This window comes from Sceloporus occidentalis, unplaced genomic scaffold, assembly GCF_023333645.1.
Source record: "Sceloporus occidentalis isolate IW3139 unplaced genomic scaffold, rSceOcc1.0.p SCAF_59, whole genome shotgun sequence".
NCBI lineage: Eukaryota > Metazoa > Chordata > Lepidosauria > Squamata > Phrynosomatidae > Sceloporus > Sceloporus occidentalis.
Window position 1 is genome coordinate 3,607,876 of NW_028317039.1, and position 16,151 is coordinate 3,624,026.

The 16,151-nt window shown below is 40.3% G+C and overlaps 1 protein-coding gene across 1 annotated transcript in view; it reads left to right on the forward strand.

Moving 5' to 3' along the window:
• Positions 1-16,151, forward strand: part of LOC149287561 (cyclin-dependent kinase 15-like) — a 54,038-nt gene that overhangs the window by 12,956 nt on the left and 24,931 nt on the right. Inside the window, 5 exon segments of the mRNA XM_089492762.1 lie at positions 1,529-1,591; positions 3,813-3,936; positions 6,960-7,080; positions 8,328-8,421; positions 9,121-9,184. Of these exon segments, the coding sequence (XP_089348888.1) occupies positions 1,529-1,591; positions 3,813-3,936; positions 6,960-7,080; positions 8,328-8,421; positions 9,121-9,184 (466 nt within the window).

Here is a 16,151-nt window from a genome sequence, read left to right on the forward strand (position 1 = left end):
GTAAAGCTTCCCAACATTACATTTAGACCTCTGACCCTCAAGTTTTAGACTATGGCCTCTTGTTATAACATTTCTCCTCTGAAGTAAACTAACCTTCTGTATTTTGTTAAATCCCTTTAGGTATTTAAATGTTCCTATCACATCTCCGCTCTCTCTTCTTTCCAGATAATTTTATCCCTGAAAACCATTTACCATTTTAGTAGTCCTCCTCTGAACTCTCTCCAAATGCGACTTTTCTAGTTTTTAATCATAGCTTTAGATGTACCAAATTACCAGTAAATAAAATAATAATGATAATAAAAAATTGACTAAACATTAAAAAGGAAGGATTTTTTTTACTATTATACCTTAATATACCTTTTTTGCCCCATTTCAAAGTTCAAAACTAATTAAAAAAATAGTGTAGTATACAAGGGAGCCATGTATAAAATAAAAAATACCTATCCATGTGGGGTATTATTCTACTTAGTTTATTTTTCTTTTTTATTTGATGTGTTTTGCGGTATAAAGGTAAAGTTCCATTTGTCCTTGAAAAAAACAATATATCGTGTGGGTACACAAAACATTGAAAAGCAGAATCAAGGGTGAAGAAAGATATGCTGAAAGAGGCAAAAAACCTCCTGTTACTCCTAGGCAGTAATACCCTCTCTTGAACAGTAAACTTTTAAATAATTTGCCAGAATCGAAATAATTCATCCCTTACACCCCCATTATTTAATTATTCCAAATAAAATTATACTAAAGCACCTGCCAGACATAGAAGATGGAGTCCAACTTCAGCAGTTACATTCTTCTTCCATGTTCCAACTATTCTTGCCACTGATTGGTTGCTTGACTCTTACTAATAATATTGTTGGTCAAAATGTATTCCTGAATATTATCCCTTAACAAGCATCAAATATTTTCACCACCAAAATGTCAAGCACACAGGTATGTAATTACGTGATTCGGTTCCTTTTTTGAAGGTGTATTATATTTCTACTTTTGGCACCGTGCCAAACAAGATAGATTTCTTTAAGATCAAAAGTCTGATTTCTCCTAGACTAAGTTCTCTAAGGATCCAAGGATTTATACCATCCGTCTCTGGGGCTTTATACATATCTCACCTTTATTGATTGACCTTATGAATCAGTTTAAGCTTCCTTACACTGATTTAGCCACCTGTCCTCCATCGAGTAGTATTATTATTTATTGTTTTATATAGCGCCATCATATTCCATAGTTTTTGCATAAATGTCATATTAAAGAAAAAAATGGTAAATTGCCATAATAGTCTTGTGCATTTTCAAAGTTTGTAAAAAAAAAAAAAAAATATATAAATGTTTGGTTCCAGATATGTATTTGCTTCATTTCTTTTCCAAATGAATCTGATTGCACTGTATACAATCACAATTGAATTCAGCTCAGACACTACTACTACTACTACTACTACTACTACTGTTATGTGAAGTATATTAGATGCCAGTGTGTTCATATAAAGTTATGTGGAAATGTAATCTTTTTCACTGTTATATGTTGCTCTTTTCAGCACACAGACCTTTCACAGTATATGACTCAGCATCCTGGAGGACTTCTTCCCTACAATGTTCGGGTAGGTTCTTGAACTTACCAGTAGTGAACATCAAGAAGGCGTTTGGACTAGGTTATCATTGAGGCTGCATTTATATCCCTGGTAGCCATACCTGGGAACTTTACGGAACGCAGGTGGGCGGCTCACACGCCATTGTTGAAGGGGAAGTGGGCTTCCATGACCTTGAGTTTCCCCCTTGTGACCTGGAGAAGTGGGCGCTTCTTCAGTCTCCAGGTGAAACCTGGTGAAACTGCCACATAAAGTGTTGGCCCCCAATCGCAATTTTCCCTACTTTAAAGGACAATTTTTTCTTCTTCTTGAGCATAAAGAGTGCTGTATAGAGTAATATAGGTTAGCATTGACAGAGTTTGCTTTTCTTTGTGTGCTGATCACATTTTTTATTTTTTACAACGTTATTGCTGGGCAATAACTTGATGCCGACAAGGGATTTTCAGCTACATTACATACATTTGTACAGCCCGCTCATTCTTTTAACAGAGACCTAACAGAGATCTAATTTTGTTCCAATACATACATTTTGTATTATTATGATACAGGGCAGGCCCAAGAAACAATGCCGCCTGGGGCGAAGTTTAAAATGCCCCCCCATTATCTACCCTTCCTCTGCCGCCCCCTCCATTATCTACCCTTCCTCTCCCTCCTGACAAATTGGTAAGCGAAAACCACTCGCTCTTCCGCTTTAAAAAAAAAAAAAAAAAAAGGGCTTGGGGCGGCAAAGTGCTTACTTACCAATATAGAGTGTCTGGACACATAAGGGGCATGTCGTTATGTGCTTTCCACCCATGGAATTCTGTGTGTCTCTTGTATAGTTGCACAGTGACCAATTTTATGCAAATCCTCTATTACAAAATATATCTTTTTTGTGGTTTGAACTCACACATTAATTATTATCTGGTAAGTGTCTCATGAAACAGTTGTTCATGGTTCTGAAGTATTTTTGTAAGTCCAAAACCATCCTACCCCATGGTCTTTGTGGAGTGCTATATGTTTGTGTACCTTAGTCTCCAGAAGAGTTGATTATTATATGCAGCTGTGCACCAGAGGAACTCTTTGCAAACTTGTTTACCGAAATTCCCCAACCGGAATTAGCAGAATATTCAAGTGCCATATTTGCTGCCTGTGTACCTGAGTGGCAGCTGGCTTCCCAACGTTTAACAAGTGGAAATGCTAAAACTCGGTGTTTAGTAGCAGAATAAAGTGACCCAGTTAAGTAGGGCCATTTAAGGCAAATCTGTACTGTATTGGAAGTTTATTATCATTATGACTCCAGCCGTGATTTCTTATTTATTTAACACCATGTCACCGGCATACTGTAGATGGTCACAAAAGAGTACACAATAAAACTTTTATGGTCTATTGGCAGGTCTCATAGACCACACAGAGACATTGAGCTGCCCCAGTCCTTGGTGTTAAGGCTTATTATTTCCCAGTTGTGAATATCTGATCACTAGAGACATTACCTCAATATCTGACCATGTTTACCTTTGTGAAGAACCATTTTGCAGCAACAAGACATTTTCCATGGTTGAATGGGAAATATGGTCTCCACCTTTATGTATATGGGATGTCATCTACTTGTCTCCATTTTCATATGAACAACAACATCCGTCTGATTAGATTGTGGAGGATAGGTGTTAATTTGCCAGAGGACACAACTAAAGTAATGGGTGCTACTATGATGGGTTTGGCAGCACATGTTCCACAATTTGGATGTTGCAAGAAAAATAATATTTATTGTTGATTATATGCCTTTAATAATGATATAGTCATCTAGGTAGTGGCTACTTTGTCTATATTTGTGTATTGAATCATAGAACAGACTGAACTGGAAAAAAACCAGCAGCTGTAATTATGTTGCTCTCTGCATTCAAAGAAACCTATTTGAATCTTGGAGTATTTTTAGATATTATTTATTTATACAGTGCTTCTTACAATACATATATTCAAGGGGTATGGCAAAACTTGAATTAACAGACTAAGACAACCTGATACATAGGGTAAAGAGGGCCCTGAATACAAGCTTAAAGTTTCGAGGGAATGGGGTGAAGAAAAAATAAGGTATAGAGAAAAGGGGAGAGATAGAGTGAATAAGAATACTAAGCTGTATGTTATGTGCTTCTGACTGCAGATTTTAACCAGATGTACAATGAGTGAAAGTTGTTGGCAGAAGATGGCAGAAAGAATTCCTATTTAGTTTAAGCCCTGTTATCTTCCTCCCCAGCTTTTCATGTTTCAGCTGCTGAGAGGACTGGCCTATATCCATCACCAGCACATCCTGCACCGGGATCTAAAGCCACAGAATCTTCTCATCAGCTACCTTGGAGAGCTAAAACTAGCTGACTTTGGTAAATAGCAATTTTATCCTCTGCTATACAAAAATTTATTTCAGTCATCATAGCAAAGCCTGCACCCACTGCATTAGCTATGAAGGTGAAAAAAAAAGATAGAATATGCAGGATAGCGAATATAGATATGTTGAAACATAAAAAGCACATAAGAGCCATTTTACCAAATGTACCACGTAGTTTTTTTTTTGTGTATAGTAATGTCAAAGCCTTCATAGACTGCATTAAAAGGCACTGCATATATTTAAGTCATGGAGTGGAGGGATATGACATACATATGCAGATTAACACCACTGTACCATACACTATGAAGAAGAAATGTTCCAGAGCACTGAAAATAGATGCAAGGTGGTCAGATACAGGCTTCTTAGTATTCAGAAACTACTGTAAAGTTGCAGCCAGATATGTGAGAGCCTGCTTGTGAATTGTTAAAAACGTCATTGTAATAATTAATTTGGGAAATGTAGGTCATTAGGTGACTCTTCTTTTGTTGGTATGCTGGCTGTTTAACCACAGCTTTAACAGTTGAAGCCCAGAAGGCTCCCATATTATGTTTCAGATGCCTGTTTTAGTATGCTTTCCAGTGCTTTAATTCTATTTATTTTCCCCATGAATTAAAAAACATGTTTTATAAATCTCTCTTTCTACCATTTTTTTAGTAGGTTACACAGAAAAAACCCCAGAAGTAAAAAAGGTCAATGTTTTACTAAACAATTACAGTAGTTCATGCATTTTTATTTTGCAACTGGTGGCATAGATCCTACCCCAAAAACTGTAAAAAGCTTATCCAATGCAGTCCCACAGCACAAGCCCCTATCTGTATATACTAGCTCTTACATATCTCGAATAAACTCGACCTTCCTTGCACAATGCTGGAGTGGGAACCTGTGTGGCCCTCCAAAAATGAGGAATCAGGGTCTGCTTTTAAATAATTGATCATGAGATGTTTGTTATAATTGGGTACTCTAGTACAAGATAGAGAAGCCTTCTGGGCCTGGATTCTTCCCTAAGGCAGTAAATTTAATAGCCACATCTGGTTTTGCTTCTGTCAAAGGGCCATCCAAAGCCACATTGGGTTCAAACCAATCAGTTACATAATTCCTAATTCTACGTAGAAGTGTAGAGTCCTGGTTGGAAGACAGAGGTCTTATAAGTTTATTTGATGGCTAAGAGAAATATGGATACAAACCAAAGGAACTATTTTGACTTATGTAGCAACACATGGCAGGCAATTGATGCAAAGTGGCCCCTTCCCCTATCATGCTAGCGCTTGTGTTCATGTCACTGTGGTCTGGTATATATTGCTGTACAGTCGCAGGCAGTCTTATGCTTTCCTGACAAAATCACCAGTGCTTTTCTAGACCCATATATATTAAATTCTTTCTTATTTTTGGCAAGTTTTTTCTGCCTTTTAAAAATAGCAATAAAGTTCTACCCTGCAGTGTGTTTGATTTATAAATGTACAAATGGACATCAATTAAAATATTCCACATACTGCAGGGTAGAATTTTACATGTGTTTAGGTACCACGTCAAATTCCCCTAACTAAAGTATCTTCAAGTTTTATTGCAGTTGTGCACAATATTTTCTGCATTTCAATAATATTTAACAACCTACAATGATTAGCAAGCAGTTTGTTGTAATTGCTGAACCACAGCTCATTTACACAGTTGAACCACATCTCAATTACATAATAATTTAGTCTATTCCTTTCAATGATGATTTGGTACATGTGATGTTATTCCACAAACCCTCAGTTAAAATCATATGAAAAACTTGCTCAATAATGACTTTAAGGTCATTATGCAACATATACATTAAATTAAATGTCATTCAGCAGCTGCAAAGGCCAGTCAGATGATGGCATGTATTAAATGGGGTTTAATACATGCCAATACATGTCATTTTGCCTCTTTACAATGTCAGTGGAGAGACCAGGGCCGGCCCGACAATGGAGCCAAGTGGGGCAACCGCTCCAGGTGGCACTTTTGAAGGGGCGGCACTTTGCCGCCCCAAGCCTTTTTTTTTTTTTTTTTTTTTTTTCTCAAAGCGAAAGAGAGAAAGGGGCGCCGAGTGGTTTTCGCTTACCAAGCTGTCAGTACTCGCTCGGCGCCCCTCTCTCTCTCCTCTGCGGCGAGTCTCCCTGTTCGGCGCTCAGCATTACAAGCCGGCACCGAGACCGAACAGGGAGACTCGCCGCAGAACTGCTGAAAGGTAAGTACAAGGGGGGGGGGACGGAGGGAGAGGAAGGGTAGATAATGGGGGGGGGCGGCAGGGACGGAGGGAGAGGAAGGGTAGATAAGGGGGGGGGGCGGCATTTTAAAATTCGCCCCAGGCGGCATTGTGCCTTGGGCCGGCCCTGGGAGAGACAGAGACCTCACCTTAAATACACAGTACAATTCTGGGCACTGGTTCTTTATAAGGAAAGTATGGAACTGGAAAAGATGCAAAGAAGGGCTACAAAATTAATAAGGAGAATTAAAAAGAGAGACTAAAAAAGTAGCATCTATATAAGCTAGAAAAATGGTGTCTTAGAGGGGATATTATAATGCAGGGTCACTATAAAGAGCTCTCTAGCGATGTGTTCCTTAACAGAAATGTGCAAAGAACAAGAGGTCATCCTCTGAGAAAGGAACAGCAAAGATTTCATAGATGACAAAGGAAAGGATTCTAGATCCTCCCTGATCCAAGGAGGAATCTGATTGCCTTTTGGAGTCAAGAAGGATTTCCCTACCCCAAGTGGCAATTTTTTTAGCCTCCTTTTGGATCAAAAGCAGTAAGGAAAGGAAAGGAAGGTTCTTCACTGTATCATTATATGTAGTTATAAACTCTGCTATGGCCTTTGCATAACTGTGACACTATGTATACATGGTTGTGAAGTTAAATAGGTATTGCTATGGATCCACCCACTTTTACGCCTACTGTGGCACATGGGTACCTCTGTTTCAATGGAATCGTATTTAGAACCTTGTCTTTCCATGGTAAATACAGTACTTAAAATCAGAGTGGTTTTGTCTACACAGGTCTGGCAAGGGCCAAGTCAATTCCAAGTCAGACTTATTCTTCAGAAGTGGTAACACTTTGGTACCGACCACCAGATGTGCTTCTAGGGGCTACAGATTATTCCACTGATCTGGATATCTGGTAAGAATTAGGGTCTACCCTATGAACAACATAGGAAAATATGGATTATTTGGATGCTATTTTGGATGTTTAACATTTTCCAAAATTGTATGATTTCTTTATATTTTTATTATCATTCTGTGAAGTTAAGTCAGTTACGTAATTATATAACTTTACATCTATTTACTATCCGTTTCAAGAGAGTAAATACTTTCATACAAAAAAGCAAAATGAACACTAAATCTAATTTAAACACTCAAAAATGATTTCCTTTTCTGTAGCTATGTCTTCCTGAACAAACTAGAGGGAGGCAGATATATGAGGGATCTGGGGTGCCTTCAAAATACAAACTTATGCTCAGGAGAAAAGAAGAGAATATAAATTAAATTATAAAACAGAAGAAATCAAAAGAAAGGCAAATAGATAGTACTGATGTTGAATCTAAATGACCTTCTGAGCATTCCGATGCATGCAATCGACACACACAAGAAACACACAAGTCGAATGAAAGACAGCAGAGGCTGTTTTATCCTATTACTGGACAGAATACTAAGCAGTTAATACACATAGGGTTGGGAGAAGTAACCACGATAGATCAGATTTAGGTTTTCTGCTCCATACCTGATTCAGGACCATAGTTTATTTGTGCTCTGCTGTAAATTAATTAGATCATTCAACCATGTGGATGTAGTAGCCCAGATGGACAGTAAGCTGTGTCTTGGTGAATCTTATAACTTCATCTGCTTTTAGGGAGAAAATCGCAACTCGGAAGCAGGATTTTACACTGTATGTCATTGGAGTTTTGATGTTTGATTTTGATGGAGGATTTTTTCAAAACACAGATTGATCATATATGAGCAACTATACATGTCTGTCTTAAGGTTCAAGGGATTTGCAGTTTAGGGAAACCTGGGACTGCTGTTAAAGTAACTTAACTATTCATATAATCTTGAGCATAGACTCGTGAACCAATAAAAATCAAGCTCCTTAACTTTCAACCAAAGATTACAGATTCAGATTCGTATATAGGAGCAATTTATTTGCTGCCCCCTACTTGCGATTTCAGAACTTAAGCGTATACAGCTGTAATAATGTATGGTTCCCACAACCTGTTTACCATTCTAGATGTGATGAGATCCTTGTAATGTGGACAGGTGGGTCAATAGGTTTTCGTGAGATGCTGCCTTCTTACTAGACAATTATTGTTTCTAAATGTTAAACTAACTAATTAATAAAGTTAATACTAATCTTATGTATTTTCCTCCCAGGGGCGCAGGGTGTATATTTATAGAAATGCTGCAGGGATACCCAGCTTTTTCTGGTGTGTCGGATATATTTGAACAACTTGAGAAGATCTGGTCTGTAAGTAGGCAACATTGTCCTATAATATTTAATTTTCATGATACTTTTACAGGAAAATGAAAGTCTCGGAAAAAATAAAAAGTTAGATAATGAAAATATTCTCTGACTTCAGCTTGTAAATGGTTCTCATTAATATTATTCTAGCTATCCACCACAAATATCCCATAGTTTGTGATTCCAGACTTATTATGCACCATTTGTACAACAAAGTACAGACTGCAGGACTCCTCTGCTCTGTTTAGTCCAGCTCTGCAATTTCTAGCATTACTTCTTGCTACCAATTGCCAATAACTTTAAAAAAGTGGGATACAAAGTTTTCATTCATAAATTGGACCATCCCTCCAATAACAAGACACATTGAAAGAGTCTGGTCACATTTAAAGTAAGAAGACGGCTATCCCTGATGATCCTCCAAATGCCATTGCACAGAAAGCTACTGTTGTGTAGCATATTTGTTGCTTTCCATTAATACCATTGTCATTTAAATTAAGATGGAAAAGCAACAAATATAGTTGTATAAGGGGACACATTAGTTCCATAAAAAACTTTGCTGCCAGTGAACATATTTTGTTTCTGTTTTACTTAGAATTGAGTTTCTACACTCTACCCTTTTTGAATGAATTGAATGTTAAAATTGGATGTTGAATTTAAAGTGTACTTGTAATTCAGTTGTCAGAAAAAAATATGCTCCTTCTTTAGGTCATTGGGACACCAACAGAAGATTCCTGGCCTGGGGTTTCCCAGCTCCCAAACTACAAGGCAGGTAGGTCATTATATTGTCATTGTTGTTAAGGATAACTGTCAAATGTGATAAAATCTTAATTGAATTCAGTACTGAAAGCAATAAATCATCACTGTTATAATTTTAATTGTTTTTTTTTATTTTTCATTATTATTATAATTTTGTAAATTCTGCAGACCTGACACCATATCCACCATATAGTTATTGAGAGTCATGTTATTTCAATACAGACATGTTGTTCAGTTAAAACTTTGAAAGGTGGCGGAAAACAGAAGCTGTTTATGAACAATTAATTCGCAATCAATATTTTGAGAGGATAAATCGTGTCTTGTTGATTTATGTAGTAACCTACAGCTGGACTCTAGAAAGCTTTTCACAGAAATATGATGTATTAATTCTCATTAATGAGGCAGTATGCCATGGTGGTCAAATAAAGGTACTTTTCCTAGGCACCTAGGCACAAGTGGAATTTAGGTATGTACAAGTGGAATTTAGGTATGCACTGGTAGACTGCTTCCCTGCTGGGTACCTGGCTGAATTGCTCATGTGCACTTTAACATCGCAGAATCTCATCCCTCTCTGCCCATATGTATGGCTATAGGGCATGACATTTGTGCCATTTCAGCCAGCACAGTTCTGCTTACTGAGCACCAGGATATGATCTGGCTGCCCCTTAATTTTCAATATCACCTCATATACCATGGAGGATTTATATAATGGAGGAGGGGCAAATGCACAAATAATAAAGGTGAACTTCCTGTAAGGTTTTTGTTTTGCTGAAGGGGACATACCAAGACTTTTTGGACAATGCTATGCTTCCAACTTGGTGGGAACAGTTTGGGGTAGGCCCTTTTCTATCACGGCATGACTATGCCCCAGTGCACAAGGTAAAGTCCATAAAGACATGATAAGAAGAGTTTGATGTGGAAGAACTTGACTGGCCCGCACAGAGCCCTGACCTCAACCCCATTAAATACCTTTTGGATGAACGGGTACAAAGATTGTGGGCCATACCTTCTCGTCCAACATCAGTGCCTGACCTCACAAACACTCTACTGGATGATTCCCACAGAAACACTTCAAAGTCATATTAATGTCTATGTATTTAGAATGCAATGTCACAAAAGTCCCTCTTGATATAATAGTCAGGTGTTTTAATACGTTTGTCCATATAATGTACATCATATGCTGCATAGATGGCTCACCGAGTATTTAGGTGATTTTCAAAAATATTTAGTTCCAGTGGTTCCCTTTCCCCATTAACAAGTTAGCGCCCTCATAGGCAGAAATTGTGCACTAGAATTTTTGTTTATTTTAGAATATTCTATGTCTTCTATATTCCATATTCTATGGTATTACATGCCAAATAGCTGATCCTTAACAGCCATGGGAAATAACTAAGGACCCATTTGAGAAATTAAAAATAGGAGAAGAATAAACATATTACAATAAAGGCTTTGAGATTTATCAGAGCATATTAACATCACCTGAAAGAAATGGGAGTTACTTGTGACCCTTTGGGATGGGCTCCTTGTTTCAGGAGTGTCATCCAACTCCCCCATTACCCCTTTCACATGCAAACTCATCCTATGAACAATAGCTTGGTTACACTGACTTAAAGCTGCCATTTTAAAACAATTAGTGGAGACACATTAATCAGAGAGGCCTGAGCACAAAATCAATGTGTCTCCTTCAGTAAGAGGTTTGTCTCCAGGGCACTGAGGCAGAGCAAATTGAGATATCCCTTCCCTTTGCTTATCTACAAGCATGACTGACATAGCCCCAAGTGTCAGTACATAATATAAAGACGCAAATGCTGAAACAAGGCCACATATGACTCCAACCTCAGGCAGACCCAACCTAGCCACTTTTGTTGCTGCTCCAATCCTGAATGAATCGCAAATTCTTTTGGATTGAAAACTAGCTTCCCCAAAAGCTTATGAAATTCACTGAGAAAGTGAAAATGTGGCTGGGACGACCCCTTAGTGTGAACCAAAACACAATCTCAGTAAAAACTGAATAACCAACACAAAATTTGCTTCCCCCCACTGCTAAAACCTGCACTAATATTAGCATAGCCTTTTCCAACTTGATCGATCCTTGACGATAAAAACCTTATACAGATCATATCCTACTGACTGTCAACTGAATGAAAACCAAGACAACCCTAATACACGTAAACTGCGGGACACCAGCTCATCTATATGGAAGATGCCATTTAAAGTTAATGCAAACACTGCACAAAACAACCTACCTCATAGCTAGACAAGCAAGTTACTTCCAATTCCCTAAACATACCCCATAGCAGGTCAAGTGACAGCAGCCTCATAGAGTCACCTGGCAAACCAGTCCTGCGCCAACCCTTCAGAATTGTTCAATCTGACCCTACGTTCTGTCATCCCATCGATCTACACAAAAACTTGAACCCAGGGACATGCTTAGCCATCATCTTCATATAACACTTCAAACAGATCAACACAAAATGGTGAAGTAATTTACAGAGAGTATGAAGTACTCCTAGAATCACATGAATCAAACCGATGTCCGTCCAGAACAAAACCCTCCTATTACTCAGTACCTCACCCCACGTTTCTAAAGCTAACACAATAGGAAAAAAAATCTTGTCATGTTGTTAACTCATTCTTCTGAAACCCATGCATCCAGCCACCTGCTCACCTGAAACCTCTTCCTTCTGCCAACAAGACAATTATATTTATTGATAAAATCCTGTTGATCCCCCCCCCAAACGATCCTAATGAAATGATGCAGCGATATCACACCCACCATTTCAATAGACAACCTCTGACAGAATGCCCTATCCATTAGCATAACTTTACAAACACCAGGTGACCTATCAAAGATTGCAGCTGTCAAAAAGCATTGCCAGTTTTTCCAACTTCTCCCTGGGCAACCTAAAAACCATTTTCGGAGAGTACATTTTAATCCCTGAGAATGACAGTACCTCTGCTGCCACTACCATCTTCTTAGCACAGCAAAATCTTTAGCAACGGCTTGTAAAACAACCAAAGTTTTTTTTACTCTCCTCAGAAGCTGGGGGCCCAACAAACAAAAAATCATCTCAATATAAAAGATGATGAACCCACACGTTGAGATACAACCTACTTCAGAAAACTACTACATCAAATAGAGCACCCCATTGGCAGCATGATGACCACAAAGAATAACCAAACAACTGCCACGCTAGATAAATGATGACTGAAAATCAGACTTTGCAAACAGAGCTCCCCTACTTACCTGGCAAACCAATGCCACGGCTTGTCAATTAACCCCTTCAGTCCCTTCAAGTGATCAAGATGGTGTACCACTGCTTGCCACACGGTCAGTTGGCAGTAATGTCCCTGCTGCTGAAACAAAGTCAGTACCTGTACATCCTAATGGGCTTCTTTCCACAAGTTTTAAGGCTGTACAGATACATATAGGGAGTCAACAGGTGAAAGCCCCTCTTTGTCAAAGCCATCATTAATGAAGTAACCTACAGGATACAACAAATGATAAGATCCTGTCTCCGCCATAGGAGCCCGCACCAATAGCGACGCATGCAGGCGTACCATGGGAGGCTCCAAAAAGTGTACCGCCCTTTATCATGAGGCTACTTCCTTAACCAGCTTCTTCAAGACTGCACCTGGGTTCTCTTTTACAGACTTCAAATTAATGGCTTAGGGTATGCCCTGCCATCCCATAAAGCAGCCTCCCTCAGCATATAAAAGAGGGGTTCAGGGGGAAGATGGAGAGCCTGCTTCTTCCCCGCTTAAAATAGTGCCGGATCAGCTATCCCTGACACACTGGAGCTGAAAAAGGCTGAGCCTGAAGAGCCACATGCTGCACCTGCCCGAGCCAGGTTCCCACTCCTGGTGCTAGTCAGTCATGCGCCCTTGTGCTAAAGTCACCCCAGGCCCCTTTCTACTTTTAGATACATGTTACTTGGATATCTATGTTCCTCAACCAAGTCTCAATGGTAACACAGCCAGTTTTTAGATATAAGGCAAATTACTTAGTAAGTTTCATTTGTTAATAACATTGATGTTACTTAATAATGTGTTTCGTTGTGGTTTAAACAGTAAATGGGTTTAATTTGAAAGTCTCTGACACTTTATATTAGTTGTTTTGATGCTAATCACATCCAGCTATAAAGAATGTAGGGAACCTCACCCTCTACCATAAAACTTCAATGGCATTCTCTTGTCAGTCGGGGATTGTCTCATTAAGGGACCTTTCAGCCATCCTATGAAGTTTGATGCATATGATACGATTAAATTAATATTTTTCCCTTGCATATGCATTTAAAGCTACTTGGCTTCCAGGACATGTGTTAAGCTCAATACATTTCCTGCTTTCCAGTGAGCATGCACGCTATAGTCACTGCCATCTCTAGCATTCCAAGGGGTTTAATGAAACTTTGATTTAGTGGGAGTACTTTCCTGCCAGTGATTGGCTGCTTCAAGTACTTGGCTGCTCTGGGGCAGAGAAGTGCTTAATTTTTTCTCTCTTTTCTTATATGTTAAGAATACATATTAATGTAGTGTTAAATACTTTAATGTGCATCCTTCGTTGGAGGGGCTGCGTTACACCGTCCTTTTAGTCATGTGCTTATCTCTTCTTTTAACATTCATAAAATATACCCTCAACTCTCTTCTATTAATTTAGATAGGGCTGAAACAACGAATCGATAAAATCGATAATAATCGATAACGGAAATAGTTGTCGACGATTTCCGTTATCGATTAATCGAGTGATCGATTCGTTGTTGGAGCACTCGGCTCCTTTTACTTACCTCCGCGAGCGTTCCCCGCTTCCGCTACACGCTCTGCACTCTCCGCCTTCTTTTAGTTGCGTGTGGCTCCGTTCGCACAGAGCGGTTCGCTCTGTGCGAGTGGCTCCGTTCGCACAGAGCGGTTCGCTCTGTGCGAGTGGCTCCGTTTGCACAGAGCGGTTCGCTCTGTGCGAGTGGCTCCATTCGCACAGAGCGGTTCGCGGGGGTGGGGGTGGGGTTTCAGGGGATGCAGGGCAGAGTGGGGGTCAGGGCAGAGTGGGGGTGGGGGTGGGGGGGCAGGCCAGGGTAGGAGACTGAGTGCAGGGCAGAGTGGGGGTGGGGATGCAGGGCAGGGTGTGAGTGTGGGGGCAGGGCAGGAGACTGGGTGCAGGGCAGAGTTGGAGACTGGGTGCAGGGCAGAGTGTGAGTGTGGGTGCAGGGCAGAGTGGGTGCAGGGTGTGAGTGTGGGGGCAGGGCTGGGTGCAGGGCAGAGTTGGAGACTGGGTGCAGGGGCACAGTGCAAAGTGCTGGGTGCAAAGTGCCAGGGCTGGGTGCAAAGTGCCAGGGCTGGGTGCAAAGTGCCAGGGCTGGGTGCAAAGTGCCAGGGCTGGGTGCAAAGTTCTGGGTGCAAAGTGCCAGGGCTGGGTGCAAAGTGCCAGGGCTGGGGCAAAGTGCCAGGGCTGGGTGCAAAGTGCTGGGTGCAAAGTGCCAGGGCTGGGGCAAAGTGCTGGGTGCAAAGTGCCAGGGCTGGGTGCAAAGTGCCGGGTGCAAAGTGCCAGGGGTGGGGCAAAGTGCTGGGTGCAAAGTGCTGGGTGCAAAGTGCCAGGGCTGGGGCAAAGTTTCTTGAACAGTAGTAGTCCAGCTGTGGACGCGATGGACGCAGACAACCCCCGCTACTAGCCACACCTCCTTCCGCTGCACACGGGGGACTCAGAAGCACCGGTAAGTGGGGCACGGGGGGGGGGGGAGACAGGAGGATCCAGGTCCCCTGCAGCTGCGGGGGATCTGGATCTCAGTCGTCTCATAGTCAGACCTATTTAAGGTCTGATTATAAGACGACCCCGATTATAAGACGAGGGGTATTTTTCAGAGCATCTGCTCTGGAAAAAACCTCGTCTTATAATCGAGCAAATACGGTAGTTTGCTGTTGCTCCCACATTGACCTCTTTCTACTGGGTTGATCTCCCACACCTTATTCACTTACATATTGACCTTACCAATGTCCTTACAAGTACCGTATTTATTGGCGTATAATACGCACCTTCCTTTTGCCTCCTCTGTGGTCCCGGCACTCAGTGTGTCAGAGCAAAGTTCCGGCGCAGTCGCCATCAGTGACATCACCCGCGCAGTCTGGTGTGTAGTAATGAGTCCACCAGTGCTTTGCTCTGACACACTAAGTGCAGGACCGCGCATATCGGCGTATAGCACACAGCTACGATTGCAGCCCCGACGTTTTGGGAAATAAGTGCTTGTTATACGCCGATAAATACGGTAATAATCAGTGCTGGTATAATAGATACATTACCAAATAGCATATTAAACAATAAAGCATAGAGTGCTTTAATATGCATTCTCCTTTCAAGGGGGTGTCAATGACATTAACTTAGCTTGACAAGCTTAAAGCTGATGACACACAGTAGTCTATTGGTTGTTTTTCTGCACAAATCTGTAAACTTCTTTATTATGTACATCTGCAAGTAGTGCAAGTAGTGTTTTGGCAAGCATGAATGAACATCTAGAAACACCAATTTTCCTTTTTTGAGTAAGCCAGTGACCACACTCTGGAAAAAATATATAAAATATATTTATGTGCATGTCTAGTCCCTGAATTTTAAATAAATTTAAACATTTAGTTTTTTTCAGTTGTGTTTTATGTAACTAGTTAGTATGGAGATGTTTTCAATTAGAATCCACTAGGGGGAGACAAAAATAGGAATTTGGTTACAAAATGAACTGCATTTTTGAGAGCATCTCTTTTATTTTGAATAAACCTAAACAACAGAGTTTGTTTTCATATTAAAATCTTGATATTTTAATATTGAAATGCCTTTGTTGAACTGAATGGGAACCTTGGGTATCCCTGTCATATAACTCTCAACATTTCAAATGGCCCAACAGGAGCACTTTGGTAGGTAGGTGGTTACCAAGACTTTGACCTTGTGGCATAGTGAATAGTATGTAGTATGTATGTATATCACCCTTTGGAGCAGAGTCATA